At 44.2% G+C, this 20,105-nt stretch overlaps 2 protein-coding genes across 2 annotated transcripts in view; both read left to right on the top strand.

Moving 5' to 3' along the window:
- Positions 1–4,799: 4,799 nt before the first annotated feature.
- Positions 4,800–14,485, top strand: LOC145362538 (uncharacterized). Its single transcript, XM_080218559.1, has 2 exons — positions 4,800–5,743; positions 12,846–14,485. Exons 1-2 carry the CDS (start codon positions 5,145–5,147, stop codon positions 13,432–13,434), a joined length of 1,188 nt encoding a protein of 395 aa, XP_080074685.1. The 5' UTR covers positions 4,800–5,144; the 3' UTR covers positions 13,435–14,485.
- Positions 13,695–20,105, top strand: part of LOC145362532 (uncharacterized) — a 21,316-nt gene continuing 14,905 nt past the window's right edge. Inside the window, 2 exon segments of the mRNA XM_080218554.1 lie at positions 13,695–13,777; positions 18,397–19,899. Coding sequence (XP_080074680.1) covers positions 18,665–19,899 — 1,235 coding nt within the window. The 5' untranslated portion in view covers positions 13,695–13,777; positions 18,397–18,664.

The raw sequence follows: 20,105 nt of genomic DNA, 5'->3' as shown, positions 1-20,105 counted from the left end.
GCATTTTTAAGATCTCTCTCCAGTATGAAACTGGGGTATTTGCAGAGTGTGTGAGTGAATCCCTTCTATTAGGGTCCTGGACTAAACCCCCTAAATTACATTCAGAAGTCAGGCTAGACCCCAGAATTTTTTTATTTTGGTATAAATGTGAGGATAGGATGCTTCTGATGAGGAGAAATTCCACTGACAGATTAGGAATCTTTTATAGTGAAGCTACGTTTATTTAATTACACCATTTAAATATAACTCTAACAAATGAATCAGCTTAACCATCAACAGGATGGTTTTCTGGACCAATACTTTTGAGGGACCAAGGAAACATGCCATCTTGGACTGGGTATTGTGCAATGACAAAGGACTAGTTGGCAAACTAGTTTTGTGGGATCCAGCTTTGTGAACATCGAGTGTGGGAGAAGCAGTTGGATCTTCAGGGATAGTCGAGCTTCCTCCTATCAGTATGAAAGTTGTTTCCAATAAAGCTCAGTGGCAGATGAGTAGTTAGTCCTGGCACTGGTTCAGTGATCTGTTCCCTGCCAGTCAAAACCCCAGGAAGGTGCCATCCATGCTTCTGGGAGGCAGTGACTGTTTCTCTGTCAGCCCCCAGGAGTTCACATTGTCGTCCACTTCTCTTGGATTGATCACTGATTTGAAAGTGTGGAGCTGATAGAGTTTCACTGATGAGTAAACTTTACCCTGTATCACACCTGTTAGTTAAGTGATAAAGAACAAAGAAAATTACAGCACAATAACAGGCCCTTCAGCCCTCCAAGCCTGCAGCGACCATGCTGCTTGTTTGAACTAACCCCCCCTGCCCTTTCTGGGACTATATCCTTCTATTCTGATCTTATTCATGTATTTGTCAAGCCACCCCTTCGAAGTCACTATCGTATCTGCTTCCACTACCTCCCCTGGGAGGAAGAGTTTCTAAGTGTTGCATATAAACAATAAACTTTGATAGTATTGACTGATTTGATATCTGAGTCTTTGCTTGATGGTTGAGTCAATGCAGACTCACTGAGCTGAATGGCCTCCTTCCGCGTTGGAAGAATTCTATGATTTTAAATTGAGATCACAAACACCTACAATAGCCCCAGTGTATTATAACCATGCTTCTAATCAAGTTGAACATAACCTCCCTGCTGTTCAATTCTGTTTCTCAAGAATGGAACCCTATATATGGGCCCCAGACTTTAGGAAAGATATGAAATTCTTAAAGAGGGTGCAGAGATTTACAAGAATGGTATCTTACAACATTTAAAAAGTACTTGTATCACACTTGGCAAGTCAAAACATTTAAGGCTATGGGCCAGGTGCTGGTAAATGGGATTAGGTGGGAGTACAGGTGTTTCTTGTGTGTAGGTGCAGATTCAATGGGCTGAAGGGCCTCTTCTGCACTGTACGATTTCATGATGAGGCACTTCAGTTAGTTGGAGAGACTGGAACAGCTGAAATTTCTCTCTTTACATCAGTCAGACATTCGGATCAAGAATGGAGTCATTCGTTCCACTGATTCAATGCTGGCCCTTTGCATATCAAACCCTTGCCCCGTTCTCTACATTGACAGATCCATGCTCACTGCTTCCTGTCCTGGACAGTAAGAAGTCTCACAATAACAGTAAACCCACAACTATCAAATAACTGGTTGGACTTTAACCTGGTGTTGTGAGACTTCTTACTGTGTTTACACCAGTCCAACGCCGGAATCTCCACATCCTGTCCTGGACACAGAGAGCTGAAAGTCTCCATGCAGGCTGCCAGACAGATAGAACATAGAACATTACAGCGCGGAACAGGCCCTTCGGCCCACAATGTTGCGCCGACCAGTCTTATTTTTAAAAAAAAACATTGACCCACTAATCTAAACCAATCCCTTTTCGTCCATAAACCTATCCACCAATCTCTTAAACGCCCCCAAACTAGGCGCATTTACAACTGCAGCAGGCAGGGCATTCCAGTCCCTCACCACCCTCTGGGTAAAGAACGTGCCCCTGACATCCGTCCTATAACTACCCCCCCTTAATTTAAAGCCATGCACCCTCGTGCTAGCTTTCTCCATCCAAGGAAACAGGCTATCACCATCCACCCTATCTAAACCTCTAATCATATGTTTCTATAAGATCCCCTCTTAGCCGCCTTCTTTCCAGCGAAAACAACCCCAAATCCCTCAGTCTCTCCTCATAGGACCTCCCCTGCATACCAGGCAACATCCTGGTAAACCTCCTCTGCACCCTCTCCAAAGCCTCCACATCCTTCCTGTAATGTGGGGACCAGAACTGCACACAGTACTCCAAGTGCGGCCGCACCAGAGTTGTGTACAGTTGCAACATGACGCTGCGACTCCTAAATTCAGTCCCCCTACCAATAAACGCCAAGACACCGTACGCCTTCTTAACAACCTTATCTACTTGATTCCCAACTTTCAGGGATCTATGTACACATACACCTAGATCCCTCTGCTCCTCCACTCTATTCAAAGTCCTCCCGTTAGCCCTATACTCAACACATCTGTTATTCCTACCGAAATGGATTACCTCACACTTCTCCGCATTAAACTCCATCCGCCACCTCGCGGCCCAGCTCTGCAACCTGTCCAAGTCACCCTGCAAACTTCGACACCCTTCCTCACAATCTACCACACCTCCGACTTTGGTGTCATCAGCAAACTTACTAATCCACCCAACTATACCCTCATCCAGATCATTAATAAAGATTACAAACAGCAGTGGCCCCAAAACAGATCCCTGAGGCACACCACTCGTAACCGAACTCCATGATGAATAATTACCATCAACCACCACCCTCTGTCTCCTATCTGCTAACCAATTCCTGATCCAAGTACCTAAATTACCACCAATCCCATACATCTGCATTTTCTGCAGAAGCATACCATGGTGAACCTTATCAAACGCCTTACTAAAATCCATATATACCACGTCTACTGCCTTACCCCTATCCACCTCTTTGGTCACCTTCTCAAAGAACTCAATAAGGTTAGTAAGGCACGACCTTCCCGCTACAAAACCATGCTGACTATCTCTAATCAATTCATTACTCTCCAAATAACTATAAATCCTATCCCTAATAATTCTTTCTAAAACCTTGCCCACTACAGAAGTAAGACTCACTGGTCTATAATTCCCAGGGAAGTCTCTGTTCCCCTTCTTAAACAATGGGACAACATTCGCTGTCCTCCAATCTTCCGGTACTATACCAGAGACCAACGACGACCTGAAGATCAGAGCCAGTGGCTCTGCAATCACCTCTCTTGCCTCCCATAGAATCCTAGGGTAAATCCCGTCTGGACCAGGGGACTTATCTATTTTCAACCCTTCTAGAATATCCAACACATCCTCTGTATCAACTGCAATACTTTCTATTTTACACCCCTTCACCCCAGTGACCTCCTCAGCTACATTCATATTGTCCTGCGTGAACACCGAAGAGAAATAATGGTTCAATGCCTCTCCAATCTCTTCCGGTTCCACACACAACTTCCCCCTACTGTCTGTAACTGGCCCTAATCTTGCCCTAACCAACCTTCTGTTCTTGACATACCTATAGATATCTGTCTATCTGACTGGACTGACAATGTGTGGAATGTACAGACTGGGGGAACAATGGGTGGGGGCGGGGCTCCCGGGTCCGCGCGCCTGAACCCGGAATGATTGCTATTGGCTGATTCAGGCAGGGCTCCATTGTGCCGTCACGATGACTCAGAGGGGCGTTCCCAGCACACAGTGTCCCATTAGCAGCAATATCACCCGTTACAGAAGCAAGACACTGCGGATTGGACACCAGCTCAGCGCGGCTGGCGGTCAAAGCCCCGCCCACCACCCCCTCATTGTCCACATGTGGCAGGTTGTCCAATGGCAACACGTGGAGGACCGGATGGACGCTGGTCCTCCAGCCAATCAGAGTCCGGGCCTTGTGTCAATGGCTGCGTGAAGCTTCCTTCATTGTTGTTGCTGCTGCTCCTCTCTCTGAATGAAGATTGAGCTTCAGACAGACTCAAACTTCCTCCTGTCTCCAACATCTGTGAGTAAAACACTTTCTTTTCGACCCCTTTCCATTTCTTTTCTAATTCATAAAATTGAATCCCTACAGTGCAGAAGGAGGCCATTCGGTCCATCAGGTCTGCACCGATCACAATCACATCCAGGCCTTATTCCTGTAACGCTACATACTTACCTTGCTAATCCTCCTGACACTAAGGGGCAATTTAACATGGCCAATCCATCTTTGGATTGTGGGAGGAAACCGGAGCACCTGGAGGAAACCCACGCGGACATGGGGAGAATGTGCAAACTCCACACAGACAGTGACCCGAGCCAGGAATTGAACCGGGTCCCTTGCTTTTGTGAGGAGTGCTAAATTTTGGGCTTCAATTTTTACCTTCCAGGTCATAACTCGCTGCCAAAATAAAAATCCTACTCACATTCTTCATGTATCTGTAACCAGGTAATACAGTGTATAACACACATCACCAGGCTATTCATTTACGTCCAAATGTAAAACTTTAATGTGGCTGTCAGCTTGAAGATTTTTAGCTCTCTGTGTACATGACAGGTAGCAGTGAGCATAGATCTGTCAATCAGTCTCAATCAGCACCTTTAGGAGAATTGGGAGGGTGAATATTAGAAACAGCAGAGTGAGAATGGATGGAGAGTGTGTGGGTTGGAGATTTACAGCTTTTGGGGAATGAGAGAGGAAAGAATGTTCAATAAAATTTAGAATTGGCCTCTAATTTTCTATTCTGTACTGACAAAAATAACTTCTGTCAACTCGTTTTACAGGATATTGAAAGAGGAATAACAGACAGAAATCTCAAACACCACGTCTAGATCTGACAGAGTCATATTCCCTGGAACATGAATACCGTCGGCCTTTGGATCCAGAAGGAGAAATGATTGTCCAGTCTGTTGATTTGAAAAGATTTCAAATTTCAGTGTGATTGGAAAAGCACCAACGCACTGTCACAGTTGAGTGAGAGTGTTCCATTGCACTCACTAAAGAGCTTTAACCAGTTACACAGCCTGAATAACTATCTCATCATTCACAGCGGAGAGAGAGTCCACACATGTTTTATGTGTGGACGAGGCTACAACTGATTGTCCACCCAAGAGAGAGGCAAGGACACCTGCACCATGGAGAAGCCATGGAAATGTGCAGACTGTGGGAAGAGATACAAAGCCCCATCTCTGCTGGAAGCTCATCGGCGCATCCACACTGGAGACAGGCCGTTCGTCTGCTCTCAGTGTGAGAAGGGATTCACTCAGTTATCTGGCCTGCGGACACACGAGCGAGTTCACACTGGGGAGAGGCCGTACATTTGCTGTCAGTGTGGAAAGGGATTCACTTGGCCATCTGACCTGCGGACACACCAGCGAATTCACACAGGAGAGAAGCCATTCACCTGCTCTCAGTGTGGAAAGGGATTCACTTGGTCCTCTGACCTGCGGACACACCAGCGAGTTCACACTGGGGAGAGGCCATTCACCTGCTCTCAGTGTGGGAAAGGATTCGCTCGGTCATCTCACCTGCAGTCACACCAGCGAGTTCACACTGGGGAGAGGCCGTACACTTGCTCTCAGTGTGGAAAGGGATTTACTCAGTCATCTGACCTGAAGAGACACCAGCAATTTCACACTGGGAAGAGACCGTTCACCTGCTCTCAGTGTGGGAAGGGATTTACTCAGTCATCTGACTTGCAGAGACACCAGCGAGTTCATACTGAGGACAGGCCGTTCAGCTTTGGGAACGGATTCAGAGCTTCATCTCAGCTGTTGAGACACCAACAAGTTCACAAGTGATACCAGGAGTGGGATTCTGCTGTTAATGTTTCTGCTCTCAATTACATCCAGGACTCTGTTTTGTTCATTCTCACAGTTGGTCAAAGGGGAGGATCAGAGGGTTTCTTTCTGCTGGACTGGCTGGTCTCATGACTTTGCCTGCAGTGGGCTGATGCTCTTTGAGTCTTGTTGCGAATACCTGGTTTCAAATTTCACAAGGATCATAGACTGACAAGATGTTAGGAAGTTCAGAGATAGTTGGGCCGAAGGGCCTGTTTCCATAGAGTCCATGACTCTATGGGTATGATGGGTATAGAGGGATATGGGCCAAATGCGGGCAAGTGGGATTAGCTTAGGGGTTTTGAAAAAAAGGGTGGCATGGACAAGTTGGGCCGAAGGACCTGTTTCCATGCTGTAAATCTCTCTGCTCTATGACTCGAGTCAGCATTTCTGTTTGAAACCCCTCCAAAATGCCCATCCAATTTCCTTTGTAATTGTTTATTGTCTCCACTTCGTCCACCTTTGTAGGCAGCGAATTCGCGGTCATTACCATTTGTTGCATCAAAATATTCTCTTTCACATCCCCTCCTGCGTCTCTGACCCAAAACCTTAAATCTGTGACCCCTCCCCCCACTTCCTTGTCCCATCAGCAAATAGGAACAGTTTTTCTTTGTCCACCTTATCTAAATCTGTCAGGATCTTGTCCACCTCTATCAAATCTCCCCTCAATCTCCTTTGCTCCAAGGGGAACAACCCCAGCCTGACATTGACAATAAAGAACAAACTAACAGAATATGTTGGTACCTGAAATCAAATGAGAATGTTGAATTTCTTTTATAAAAATATTGTGAACATATTGTCCTGGACAATAAAGGAATTGGAATAACTCACCTTGTGAGTGGTTGAGTAGAATATATCAATCTGGTATCCATCTACCGTCCAGTGAAAGTCTGGAATGTGTAGCAGGAAATCCCTCCCTAACAGCACTGTGGGTGTACTTAGACCTCAAGCATTGTAGCAGTTCAAGAAGGCAGTGTTGGGGTTGACCATGGCCGAGGCAGCGACATACAGACACATATTCTGTTATAATTGAAGGACTGCAGATTGAATGTGAAGCATTATGGGACTGGACTATTTTGACCACGTTCCTGTGACAGCTCATTTTCTGCATTTACGGACCATTAAAGCTGCTTAGCAGGGCCCTGACAGAGGACCTGTTGAGAATCTTTACTCGGAATGAGTTGGAATTAAACTTATCCCAGGACCGGTTGGTGTTCAGCGGCTGAGATATCCAAATCTGTAAAAAGGGGTGGTCTGACCAATCAACAAACAGTGGTAGGTAGTTGGTTAAGAAATTAAGAAGTGTTTTCAGGCATTGTTTAAATTAATTTATCCTAAATTTGTGGTAAAAACTGTGACCCGATAGTCAGTGAAGTGATGGTATACTCCAAGTAGCACTGGACTGAAAAGCGGACCCTCTGAGAGTAGATCCGAATGGTTATAATCCTACCCGATCACGGCCAGTGAAAAATCAGAGCTCGAGTGAGTACCGGACAGGTCTCTTACCTGCCATTTGGAAACTAAGAACAAGAAACTTATTGATAAAATGATTAGAGAATAGAACTAACGTTTCTAGTCTGGATGACACTTCATAAGAGCTCTTATAAAGGGTCAACCAGACTTGAAATGTTGGCTCTTAGACCTGCTGAGGTTTTCCAGCATTTTCTATTTTTGTTTCAGATTCCAGCATCCGCAGTATTTTACTTTTATGATAAAATGATTCGGTCTGATTGGAATCCCCATGAACCTCCCACAAAACAGAGGGAGTGCTGGCAAAAAAAAAGAAAAGGGTAAGGATAATAAAGTCTGGGTTCTGATTCTCGGAGCCTATGTAAAATTTACAAAATGTGTGAACCACTTTATAAAGAATAGAATTTAACCATCCCTAACAAAAACTGACCTAAAATAATTAGGTTGAGGACTATAACAAAATTAATAGATGAAGTTTAAAGTTAAGTTTGTTTTATTGTTAGAGAAGTTTTTTTAAACTTGTGTAGTTGTGTGCCAATATTTTTCTGCTCACTCCCGACCCCTTTAGGTTCTGTAGAAAAGTTAACCCTTTCAGCAGACAGTTTATTTGTTTCTAAATCACCCAAAAACTCATGTCTATTTTAGTTTATAACTGAAGATTTATTGGGTTTGGTTAACATAGGCTTTTGACATTTTTAAAGTATAATAAGTGAGAAGCCAATCGGACGGCATGGTTAACGGTACTGCCTCACAGCACCAGGGATCTGGGTTCAATTCCTGCTTCAGGTCAATGTCTGTGTGGAGTTTGCACATTCTCCCGGTGTCTGCGTGGGTTTCTTCCTGGTGCTTCAGTTTCCTCTCACAATCCAAAAATGTGCGGGTAAGGTTGATTGGCCATGCTAAATGAATCCTACTGTCAGGGGGATTAACAGGGTAAATATGTGGGGTTATGGGAATAGGGCCTGAGTGGGATTGTGGTCGGTGCAGAGTCGATGGGCTGAATGACCTCCTTCTGCACTGTAGTGATTCTATGTGTATATTTGGAATTTGGTAGAGAGAGGTGGAGAGATAGATGTTTACAGAGAGATGTTGACACCTGTTGGTTTTACAAGCTATCCACACTTTTGGAGCGGTCACTTCATGCCCTGGTCTGAGAGGGATGGAGAGAAGTCTGTTCAATTGTTATCAGTTGGTGTATGACCTTAGGTCCAGGGTGCGTGGGGTCCTTGATTATGCTGGCTGCTTTGCCGAGGCAGTGGAAAATGTAGACAATGGATGGGAGGCTGGTTAACAAAGTGGGGTCCATGAGTGAATACACAGGAACCCTCTCCCATCCCACCCTCAATCAATTGAGCCTGTGTTTAGCCTCTGTGTAAACAATTTCTTCCTTGGATCCCTGCCTCACATCTTCCCAAACCTTAAATCTGTTTCCCAAATCCTTGCCCCATCAGCAAATGGGCACAGTTTTTCTTTGTTCACCTTGTCTTAATCTCTCATACAGCTCTATGAATTCTGCCCTCAACCTGCTTTATTGCAAGGAGAACAACCCTAAACTCGCCAACTAACCATGTCACTAAATTCCCTCATCCCTGCAGCCCTTCTGGTAAATCTCCTCTGCACCATCTCATCCTTCTTCACATCCCCCAGCCACACATCCTGTATTATATAATCCTGTACGATACAAATTCTAATGCACAATATATACATACTTATAGGCTAGCAGTCTGCATAAAGATTGTCAGACGGTCTCTGTGTCCCGGACAGGACATGGTGAGCATGGATCTGTTGATGAACATTAATCAGCACCTTCAGGAGCAGTGGGAGGGTATATAATGGGCACAACAAAGTGAAAAAAAAGAGGGACAGAATGACAGATGGAGATTCACAGCTTTGAAGGAAAGAGTGGGGAAATATTGTTCCGTAGAAGTTACAGGGTCAGGGCCTGGGTGGGATTGCTGTCAGTGCAGGTTCATTGGCCAAATGACCTCCTGTACTGTAGGGTTTAGAAGAATGAGGGGAGATCTCATTGAGACGTATAAGATGATGAATGGGATGGATAGGATAGAGGTGGAGAGACTCTTCCCGCTCAAAAAAGACAGTAGGACTAGGGGGCACAGCCTCAAGATAAAGGGGAGGCGGTTTAGAACGGAGTTGAGGAGGAACTTCTTCACTCAAAGGGTGGTGAATCTCTGGAATTCTCTGCCCGTTGAAGTGGTGGAGGCTGCCTCGCTAAATATCTTTAAGAAGCAGGTTGATGGGTTCTTGATAAGAGAGGGGATTAAGGGTTATGGGGAGAGGGCGGGAAAGTGGAACTGAGCAGCGACAGATCAGCCATGATCTTATTGAATGGTGGGGCAGGCTCGAAGGGCTAGATGGCCTACTCCTGCTCCTATTTCTTATGTTCTTATGTTTCTTTGAACATTGCTGAATCATGCAATAACATTCAAATTGTATTTGAATATGCATGATAACTTTGTCGTTAAATAGCTCAGATAGTAAAAACAGGCTACACAAAATCACAAACATTTACCCCTCAGTATATTTGGCTCTAATTCCATAGTTCCACAACTCTCTGTATTCCCCAGGAGTAGAAAGAAAGTGTTTTACTCACAGATGTTGGCCAGAGGAGGAAGTTTGAGTCTGTGTGTGAAGCTAAAAACAGAAGCTGTGCTGTTTCAAATCAAACTGCGGGATTTGGGAGAAAATGATGGGAAGAGACTTTGCAAAGTCCCCTCTCCCACTCCCTCAGCTGGCAGCCCAGCACGCAGGCGCAGAGAGCACTGCTGAGCCGAGCCGTCCGGAGCAGGCGCAGTGCGGCTGCCGCGCGCGGTCGCTCTGGATGTCTTTTTGGAGCAGCCGGAGGGGGGGAGGGGGAGATCACCGAGCGGCTTCTCGCTCTGGCCGGAGCCGCCAGCCGCTTGTCTGGGAACCTTGGCTCGAGGAGAGGCAGGGGGAGGGGAGCAATGGGTGGGGGCGGGGCTCCCAGGTCCGCGCGCGTGGGCCTGCGCACTGGAACCCGAGGACGTCGCCGCGAAGCAGTCTGATTCCTATTGGCTGTTTCAGGCGGAACGCCAGTTCCACTGTGACGTCACATCCAGGAAGTTGTCCAATGAGCTTCAGAGTGAAACTTCCGCCTCTGGGCAACATCTGGGAGGAAATCAATGTCTCCCCCTTTCCATTTCTCATTCTGGGGGAAATTGGGGACCTGCAGCAACTGAAGGGTAAGGGAGTGAATCCAGGGAGGCTGCAGACTCTGGAAAGGTTACAGACGAATATCGGAATTAGGAACAGGACTAGGCCCAGGTATCTTTTCCTTTTTCTCTCAAAGACATCCTTTAGCTCTCTGTTTGACACATTTATTTGCCTGGTTAATAGGATGGCCTCCTATCTAATGTTCACAATTAAAATGTTTTCCCAAGAGATGGATGACGTTTAAAGGAATAGTAAATCAACTGAGGACAGAGATAGTGTGGTCATATGGTATCTACAAAATCTTTCATGATTCTCTAAAGTTCATTATAATTACTACTTGTCTTGAAACATATAGCAGCGTTGCTTTTTTTATATTTCCAGCCACAGAAACACTGGCACAAAATGAATCTATTTGGCAACTCAAATCCAGGCCAACTCTCTGCAGAGAAAGTCAGTCAATTCCACACCCCTCTATGTCCCCATTTCCTTGAAAGTTTTTCCTTCAAGTGTCCATCAAATTTCATTTTGAAATCACTGATCATCTCCAGTTACACCACGCTCATCAACAGCAAGTTCCAGGGCCTAAAAAAATTCTTCTTATGGTACCTTATGGTAAGGTTATATGTTATGGTAAGGTTATATAAGACATTGGTGAGGCTGAATTTAGAGTATTGTGTACAGTTTTGGTCACCTACTTTCAGGAAGGATGTAAATAAGGTTGAAAGAGTGCAGAGAAGGTTCACAAGGATGTTGCTGGGACTTGAGAAGCTGAGTTACAGAGAGAGATTGAATAGGTTAGGACTTTATTCCCTGGAGCGTAGAAGAATGAGGGGAGATTTGATAGAGGTGTATAAGATTTTGATGGGTATAGATAGAGTGAATGCAAGCAGGCTTTTTCCACTGAGGCTCGGGGAGAAAAAAAACAGAGGACATGAGTTAAGGGGGAAAGGAGAAAAGTTGAAAGGGAATATTAGGGGGGGCTTCTTCATGCAGAGAGTGGTGGGAGTGTGGAATGAGCTGCCAGATAAAGTGGTAAATGCGGGGTTACTTTTAACATTTAAGAAAAACTTGGACGGGTTCATAGATAAGGGGTGTGGAGGGATATGTTTCAAGTGCAAGTCAGTGGGACAAGGCAAAAAATGGTTCTGCACAGACATGAAGGGCCATAAGGCCTGTTTCTGAGCTGTAATTTTCTATGGTTCTTCACTAATCCTTATCTCTCCAATCACATAAGAGTGGTGTATATTGCACACATTTATTATCCATTAAGTAATAGATATATGGGCCATTTAGAACATCATATCTGTACCTGACTCTCCAAATGAACATTATGACTGAATGACATTCTCCTGTGTTTTTTCTCTAGCTGGGAAATACAGAGAATTATGGTAAATTGAATCACCGCCATGAATTCTAAGGGAGAAATTGCTGGTGATTTTGTGAAGGCTGGTTTTATTGAAAGTAAAAAGCATCCCATCTATTATTGTCTGTCAATGCCTAATTCATTTATGTTGCTTCTATTTTGATTTTTACATGAAACATTTTAAAAAGTGAAACCTCACTCATTTTATCCTTAGAATTGTCTGGGAATGTGCTTCTTGTAAGGTTATCAGTTGGCTTGGGACATAACAACAGAGATATATCCAGTGTTTAGGTATAATATTTATATTTCAGTAAAATAATTTATTTATTATTTCCTTTCTTGTAATCTAATACTGCAGCTGTGTTATACATTTCCAGTCATAAACTCGACAGTTTAGAAGGAACTTGAGTCCATGATGACTTTCTGCAGATCAATCCACTCAATCCGATTCCTCTCTACATCTCCATTAGTGCAGCATTTTCATTTCCTTCGTGTGCAGATCCAATCTCATTTTGAAACCATTTGTCTCCCGTTCCATCATCCTCATAGACATCGAGTTCCATAGAAACAGAGAAAATAGGATTAGGAGTAGGCCGAAAGGCCCTGCAAGCCTGCTCTTCCATCCATCATGATAATAGCCCACACCCCCAGATCCTTTGATCGCTTTTGCCTTTCAACTTTGTGTCTCTCTCCATCGATAAAATAATGTTTGCCAGTTGCATGAGGAGAAAATGAGTTTTTTTCTGTTCTAAATCAATTTCACACCCTTTTAGGATTTGCCATTGGTAAACAGAAATCAAACGTGATCTCAGACCTGATTGAGTTGACCAATTTATTGTAACCTGAAAATCATTGTATTTTGAATGTAGAGAAGAAAAGCACAGTGGCGAGAAAGTGTACACGTGTTCTGTGTGTGGACAAGACTTCAACCAATCATCTGGCCCTTCATAACATAATTGCAGTCACAACAGGGACATGGCATGGAAATGTGAGGATTGTGGGAAGGGATTTGAATACCCATCCCACCTGGAAACTCATCGAAGGAGTCACACTGGGGAGAGACCATTCACCTGCTCTCAATGTGGGAAGGGATTCACTACCTCATCCCATCTGCTGAAACACCAGCGAGTTCACACAGGGGAGAGACCATTCACATGTTCTGTGTGTGGGAAGGAATTCAATCAGTCATCTAACCTAGCGATACACGAGCGAATTCATACTGAGGAGAGGCCATTCACCTGCTCTCAGTGTGGGAAGGGATTCACTCAGTCATCCACGCTGCTAAATCACCAACGAGTTCACACTGGGGAGAGGCCGTTCACCTGCTCCCAGTGTGGGAAGGGATTCACTACCTCATCCATGCTGCTGAAGCACCAGCGAATTCACACTGGGGAGAGGCCATTCACCTGCTTTGTGTGTGGAAAGGGATTCATTACCTCATGCACGATGCTAAATCACCAGCGAACTCACACTCGGGAGAGGCCATTCACTTGCTCCCAGTGTGGGAAGGGATACATTACATCATCCAGGCTGCTAAAACACCAGCAAATTCACAACTAACTATTGTGATTGGATTTTGCTGTTAATCGTATTCAGACTTAACCATTTTTGTTTGTGTCTGTTTCCGCTGAATTGAAAAATAACTCCAGCTGTGTTATAGATGTCAATATAATTGGCTTAGAAAGGGAGGATTTGGGGTCAGGACATTCACAAAACATTTGATCAGGATTGGATGGAGCCACACAATTTATTGTAATATGAACAACAGAGAATTTTGAACATGGAAGGAAACAATATTGTTCACAACCACAGTCACATTCGGGAGGAACCGTGGAAACCGACTTTCAGAAGAAACTCAGTTACCCATCAGAGGAATCACAAAAGGCTGTACAGTGTACAGCAGGTAATTTAGAAAGTTAACATAATGTTATTGTTTATTGTGAGGGGAATTGAATTCAAAGGAGAGGTTATGCTTCAGCTATACAGAACACTGGATGTTTGGAATATTATTGAAGTATCTGTCTCCTTATTTGAAGAAGAATGTAAATATGCTAGAAGCAGTTCAGAGAAGGTCCACAAGACTAATAATGGAAATGGGAGGGTTGTCTTATGAGGAAAGATTGAATAGCCTGGGCTTGTATCTACTAGAGCTTAAAAGAGTAAGAGGCAGATTGAAATCTTTTTCAGTTCCTAAGGTATTTTCACAGGATAGATTTAGAGAGGATGTTTTCTCATGTGAGCGAATTTAATACAAGGAATCATTATTGAAAAATAAATGTTGCCCAGTTGACACAAAGATGAGCAATAAATGTTTTCTCTCAAATGACAGAGTGTCTTTGGAACTCTCTTCCTCGAAAGACATTGGAAGCAGAGTCTTTGTATATTTTGAAGGCAGAGCTGGATAGATTCTTCATTAACAGGGGATAAAAAGAATGTGGATTTGAGGTTACAATCAGATCAACCAGGGTCTTATTGAGTGCTGGAGCAGGCTAGAGGGGCTGAGTAGCCTACTCCTGCTGCTACTTTATGTCATATTTGTGTGTAAAGTTCTTACCTTATTGCTGTTAATAAACAACAGCATAGTTAGAAATGCTAATATTGTTAAGTCAAATAAATTCACTGTGTTAAGCATGAAAAGTGTTGAACTTTTTTAATATCTCAAACACAAAGATCTCTCTTTCCCCGTCTCCTCCATCTTTACCTCCAACAACAAGTGTGAGGAGCTCATGGAGCTTCTTTGTCACTAAGATAGAGACAATTTGATCAGCTGCATCTACTGCTCCCCCCCCCTCACTTCCACTCGCCCACCGAGCTAAACTGTCTCCAATGACCCTCCCTTGTTGTAGCCCTGAATTTGATCCTTTGTTTCATTTCACTCCTATCTCTCTTTGTATCCTCTCAGAGTTTATCTTTTCCAGTAATCCCACCTCCTCCCTCAACCTTATTCCCACAACACTGCTCATCACCCAACTTCCCCATGTTTACTGATATTGTTCATGGTTCTTTTCCTTCAGGTACTGCCCCTGTGTCCTTCAGATCTGATGTGGAGATGCCGGCGTTGGACTGGGTAAACACAGCAAGAAGTCTCACAACACCAGGTTAAAGTCTAACAGGTGTATTTGGTAGCAAATGCCACTGACGAAGGAGCAGCACTCCGAAAGCTAGTGGCGTTTGCTACCAATAACCTGTTAGACTTTAACCTGATGTTGTGAGACTTCTTACTGTCCTTCAAATCTGCCATCATCACCAGCCTCTTCCCCCAGTGAAACCAACCCTTAACTCCCAATATCCTTGTGAACTCCTGCCCCAATCTCCAACCATCTTTTCCTCTATAACTTGTTTGTTACTTCCCAATCCATACCCTTCTTTCCTGGAACTCCTTGTTTCAACCCTCCAATAGGATTTCTGTCTCTGCCAGAGTGCTGACACAGCTCTGTCTCATTTCCCTTCTCATTCTGTTTGCAATAAGCCAAATCCACCTGTGTTTGTAAACAATTCCCTCATTTATTTTAGTTTAAACAAGATTTTTAATTGTTGGTTAAGTTGGTCTCGCCATGTGTGCGTGAGTTTGCTATGAGTGGTCTAGTTTCCTCACGCTCAAGATGTGCAGGTTAGGTTGATTGGCTATGCTAAATTGACCCTTAATGTCAGGGGGATTAGTAGGGTAAATGGATTAAGGGGTTAGGCTTGGGTGGGATTGTAGTTGGTGCAGGCTCCATGGGCCAAATGGCCTCCTTCAGCACTGTAGTGATTCTATGACAGGAATCTTAGATAATCAATTGAAGAAAAATACTTGTCAATATAGAATGGAAAAATACACTTCACAGAACAGACTTATAATTTATGTTGGTTGATCAGGCTGAAGATGTGTAATTCCTTGTTTTCCTTTTTAACAACATTCCTGATGAGAATCTTGTTTTGTTGACTTCCAAAAACATAGAAAATAGAAACAGGAGTAGGTCATTTGGCCCTTCGAGCCTGCTCTGCAATTCAATATGATCATGACTGATCCCCTATTTCAACATCATTTTCCACTGATCTCCCCAAATTCCTTGAAGCTTTTAGAGTCCAAATAGATCTCAGAAAGAAACAGATGTATTTCTAATGTTTTGGCCTCCACATCCTTCTGTGCTGGCAAATTCCACAAGTTCACCACTGTCTGCATGAAGAAATTTCTCCTCAACTCTGAAACTTCCCCATATCATATTTCATATATTATAATCATGTTTGATTTCAGGCATTATCAAGATCTTTGTTTTAGATGGTCTTTTATTATCTAAAAATAACTCAAATTTTCTTTGACTCTTTTTCCTAAATTAACCCAAATTCAAGTAGAAGTATTAATGTGCAAAAGAAATTGTTTTTGACACTGAGGAACCACCTGACTGTTAGTTGTTAGTTTCTTTTTGTTCTGACAAAGTGATTATTCCCTTAAATTTCCCTTTTCATGTTCTAATCAGCTATTCATATCAATTTATTTTATCAATTTCAATTTGAGGAATAATCTCTTAAGATAAAAGCAAATTACTGCGGCTGCTGGCGTCTGAAACAAAAACAGAAAATACTGTGAAGTCTCAGCACGTCTGACAGTATCTGTGGAGAGAGAATAGAGCCAACATTTTGAGTCTAGATGACCCTTCATCAGAGCTCAACAATTGTACCCAGTCTTGTTGACTTTAAATGATGATTTACATCAGAGACATAAATGTTTGCAATCAGCTTTGAGGTAACTTCCAACAGCTGAACAGTGCAGTCACATGGGATCAGCATATTGAATTTGATGATCAGCCATGATTATAATGAATGGTGGAGCAGGCTTGAAGGGCCAAATGCCTAGTCCTGCTTCTCGTTTCTATGGTAGCGCATTCCACATCCAGAATTCAGCAGCATTCTGACTTCTGGGCCACTATTAATGCATGCCTGATAATACATTCATTGTCACCAGTTAGCAGCAAGGGCAGGTTGTAGACCTTCATTTTGCTGAATGAGTGCTGGAGAGTGGGATGTCTAGTGTCGAAAGCTACAGGCAGTGACCCAGAACAAGGTCAGGGCCAGCACTATTAAAGGCTCCCTGCATGGGACAGTGTCAGCTGGCTCATTGGATGATCATTCGAGTGAATTAACTATACAGAGAAAAGATGTGGGCATTTTCCAGTCTGTCCAGTTAAGTGCATTAAATTGTTGATCTCTGCAAACCATGCCAGTTTTCAGGGGCAATAATTTTAAAAACCAGCAATACCTTTTGGCACTGAGGAGCTGGACATTAGTTACAAATTTCCAAATGTCTGTGCCATTGGAGCAGGGGGAGAGGGGGACCAGAAGGCCAAACCAGCCCTGAGGCTGCCTTGGTGCCCTCCTGCATGACGTTCATCAATGATGGGGACAGCTCATGTCAACCGCTGGCAAGACAGGGAAGTCTTGTGGAGTGCCAGCATCGGACTGGTCTAAACACAGTAAGAAGTCTCACAACACCAGGTTAATGTCCAACAGGTTTATTTGGTAGTAAATAAAAGTTACCACCAAATAAATCTGTTGGACTTTAACCTGGTGTTATAAGGCGGGGAAGCCCAGTCCCTCACGCAGATTTAGAGAGAATGTACAAACTCCCTACAGACAGTCACCCAAGGCCGGAATTGAACCTGGGTTCCTGGCGCTGTGAGGCAGCTGTGCTAACCGCTGTGCCACCGTCCAAATCTTTACAGCTGTATTTAACAAACTCTTTTGTGAAAGGAGCGGCACAATCAAATCCCATGACAACCCACTTTGAATGGTCGCCTCAACCCACCTCAACCCAAGCCCACGAAGTTTTACCCACTCCCAGGAGTTTGGAGACTGGCTGAATAATGGCAGTCGCGTACCCACAATCCACGGCGCTGGGGAAACCGCTCTATTCGCCACACAGGCAGGAGGCCCGGAATGCGCATGTGCGGAGGTGGTCCTACCCATCATTATGTCACGTGAGATGTTGACCAATAGGAATAGTTGGAGGACCGGAAGCCCTCTGGTCCTCCAGCCAATCAGAGCGCGGGCTTTATGTGAATGCAGATTGAGGTTCAGACTCAAATTCCCTCCTGTCGAACATCTGTGAGTAAAACACTTTCTTTTCACCCCCTTTCCATTTCTTTTCCCGTTCTGGGGGAAATTGCGGACTTGCAGCAACTGAAGGGAAAGGAAGTGAGTCGAGGGAGGATGCAGACTCTGGAACGGTTGTCAATGTCTGTCTTAAAGACATTAACATCCTTGAGCTCCCTCAGCTTAATACATTTATTTGTCTGGCTAAAAGGATGGTTTATTTTCCTAATGTTCACAATTAAAGAGGTGGATCCCCAGGAGATAGCTGATATTAAGGAGACAGTAAATTAATATAGGATAGGGATATGTCTAGTGTTGATGTATGATGTATATTAGATGCAGGGTAAGAATGGCAGGAGAAAGTAAAGAATTTTCTATAAAAACTAGAATTGTCTTTTCTGAATTTCTAAATTGAACTGACAGTGATGAATTTTGGAACTCATTTTGCAGAATAACAGAATTGGACTTCACAAAACAAATACTCATGGCAATCTGACAGATTAACTTGATAAATCGGGACCTGAACAACGTTGGCCTTTGGAATCTAGAAAAGAAATATTTGTGTGTCTGTCTGCTTCAAGAGATTTCAAGCATAAGTGTGATTGGAAAACGTGGAGATACAGACACAAGTGAGTGTTCTGGTGCACTGACTATGGAATAAAACTTCAACAAGTTACACAGCTTGAAAAGACATCACTAGTCACTGTTCAGGCTTTTTATGTGTGGATGGGGCTTCAACTCACTGTTAAACTGGGAAAGACACATGGACACCAGTGCCATGGAGAAACCATGGAAGTGTGGAGACTGTGGTAAAGGATTCAATTTCCCATATCAGCTGGAAACTCATCGACGTAGTCACACTGGGGAGAGGCCATTCACTTGCTTGGAGTGTGGGAAGGGATTCGCTCATTCATCCTCCCTGCAGACACACAAACGAGTTCATACAGGGGAGAGGCCATTCATCTGCCCTGAGTGCAGGAAAGGATTCACAAGTTCATCCCACTTGCAGACACACAAGAGAGTTCACAGTGGGGAGAGGCCATTCACCTGCTCTGACTGTGGGAAGGGATTCAGTGATTCATACAACCTGCTGATGCACCAACGAGTTCACACCAGGGAGAGGCGGTTCACCTGCTCGGAGTGCGGGAAGGAATTCACTCAGTTATCCCACCTACAGTCACACGAGCGCATTCACACTGGGGAGAGACCGTTCAGCTGCTCCGAGTGTGGAAAAGCATTCTGTGATTCATCTAACCTGCTGAGGCACCAGCGAGTTCACACTGGGGAGAGGCCGTTCACCTGCTCCGAGTGTGGGAAAGGATTTACTGATTCATTCAATCTGCTGATGCACCAGAGGGTTCATACCAGAGAGAGACCATTCCCCTGCTTAACATGTGGGAAGAGATTCAGTGACTCATTCAGTCTGCTGATGCACCAACGAGTTCACACTGGGGTGAAACCATTCACCTGCTTTACCTGTGGGAAGGGATTTAGTCACTCATCCCATCTGTTGATGCACCAGCGAATTCACACTGGGGAGAGGCCATTCACCTGCCCCGAGTGTGGGAAGGGATTTACTGATTCATCCCATCTACTGACACATCAGCGAGTTCACACTGGGGAAAGACCATTGATATGTCCTGAATGTGGGAAGGGTTTCCCTGATGGATCCAATCTGCAGAAACACCGTCGAGTGCACACTGGGGAGAGACCATTCACTTGCTCCAATTGTGGGAAAGCATTCACTCAGTCATCCCACCTGCGGACACACCAGCGGGTTCACACTGGGGAGAGACCATTCACCTGCTCTCAGTGTGGGCAAGAATTCAGTAATTCATCCAATCTGCAGGCACACCAGCGAATTCACACTGGGGAGAGACAGTATATCTGCTCTGTGTGTGGGAAGGGATTCATTCAGTCGTCACAGCTGCTGAGACACCACCAAGTTCACAAGTGATTACAGAGATTGGATTCTGCTGTTAATCACATCCAGGACTGAACCATGTTCATTCTGACAGTTGGTGAAGTGGGAGGGTCAGATGGTTTCTTTCTGCTGGATTGGCCGGTCTCACAATTTTGCTTCCAGAGGGCTGGTGCTGTTTGAGCCTGAGAGTGTACATTTCCATTGAAATGATCCACAAAAGTTGAAGATGACATTT

Source organism: Carcharhinus amblyrhynchos, unplaced genomic scaffold (genome assembly GCF_965287045.1).
Source record: "Carcharhinus amblyrhynchos unplaced genomic scaffold, sCarAmb.v2.hapA scaffold_38, whole genome shotgun sequence".
Taxonomy (NCBI): Eukaryota; Metazoa; Chordata; class Chondrichthyes; order Carcharhiniformes; family Carcharhinidae; genus Carcharhinus; species Carcharhinus amblyrhynchos.
The sequence above is the reverse complement of the archived record's forward strand: the minus strand, read 5'-3'. Positions and strand labels throughout refer to the sequence as shown.

What these genes read in the sequence shown, in the direction of transcription:
- LOC145362538 (XM_080218559.1), top strand. Translation starts at nt 5,145, where the DNA reads ATGGAGAAGCCATGGAAATGTGCAGACTGTGGGAAGAGATACAAAGCC. An exon ending in GTTCATACTGAGGACAGGCC is followed by an intron (nt 5,744 to 12,845) that starts GTTCAGCTTTGG and finishes CAGTCACAACAG; the next exon opens with GGACATGGCATGGAAATGTG.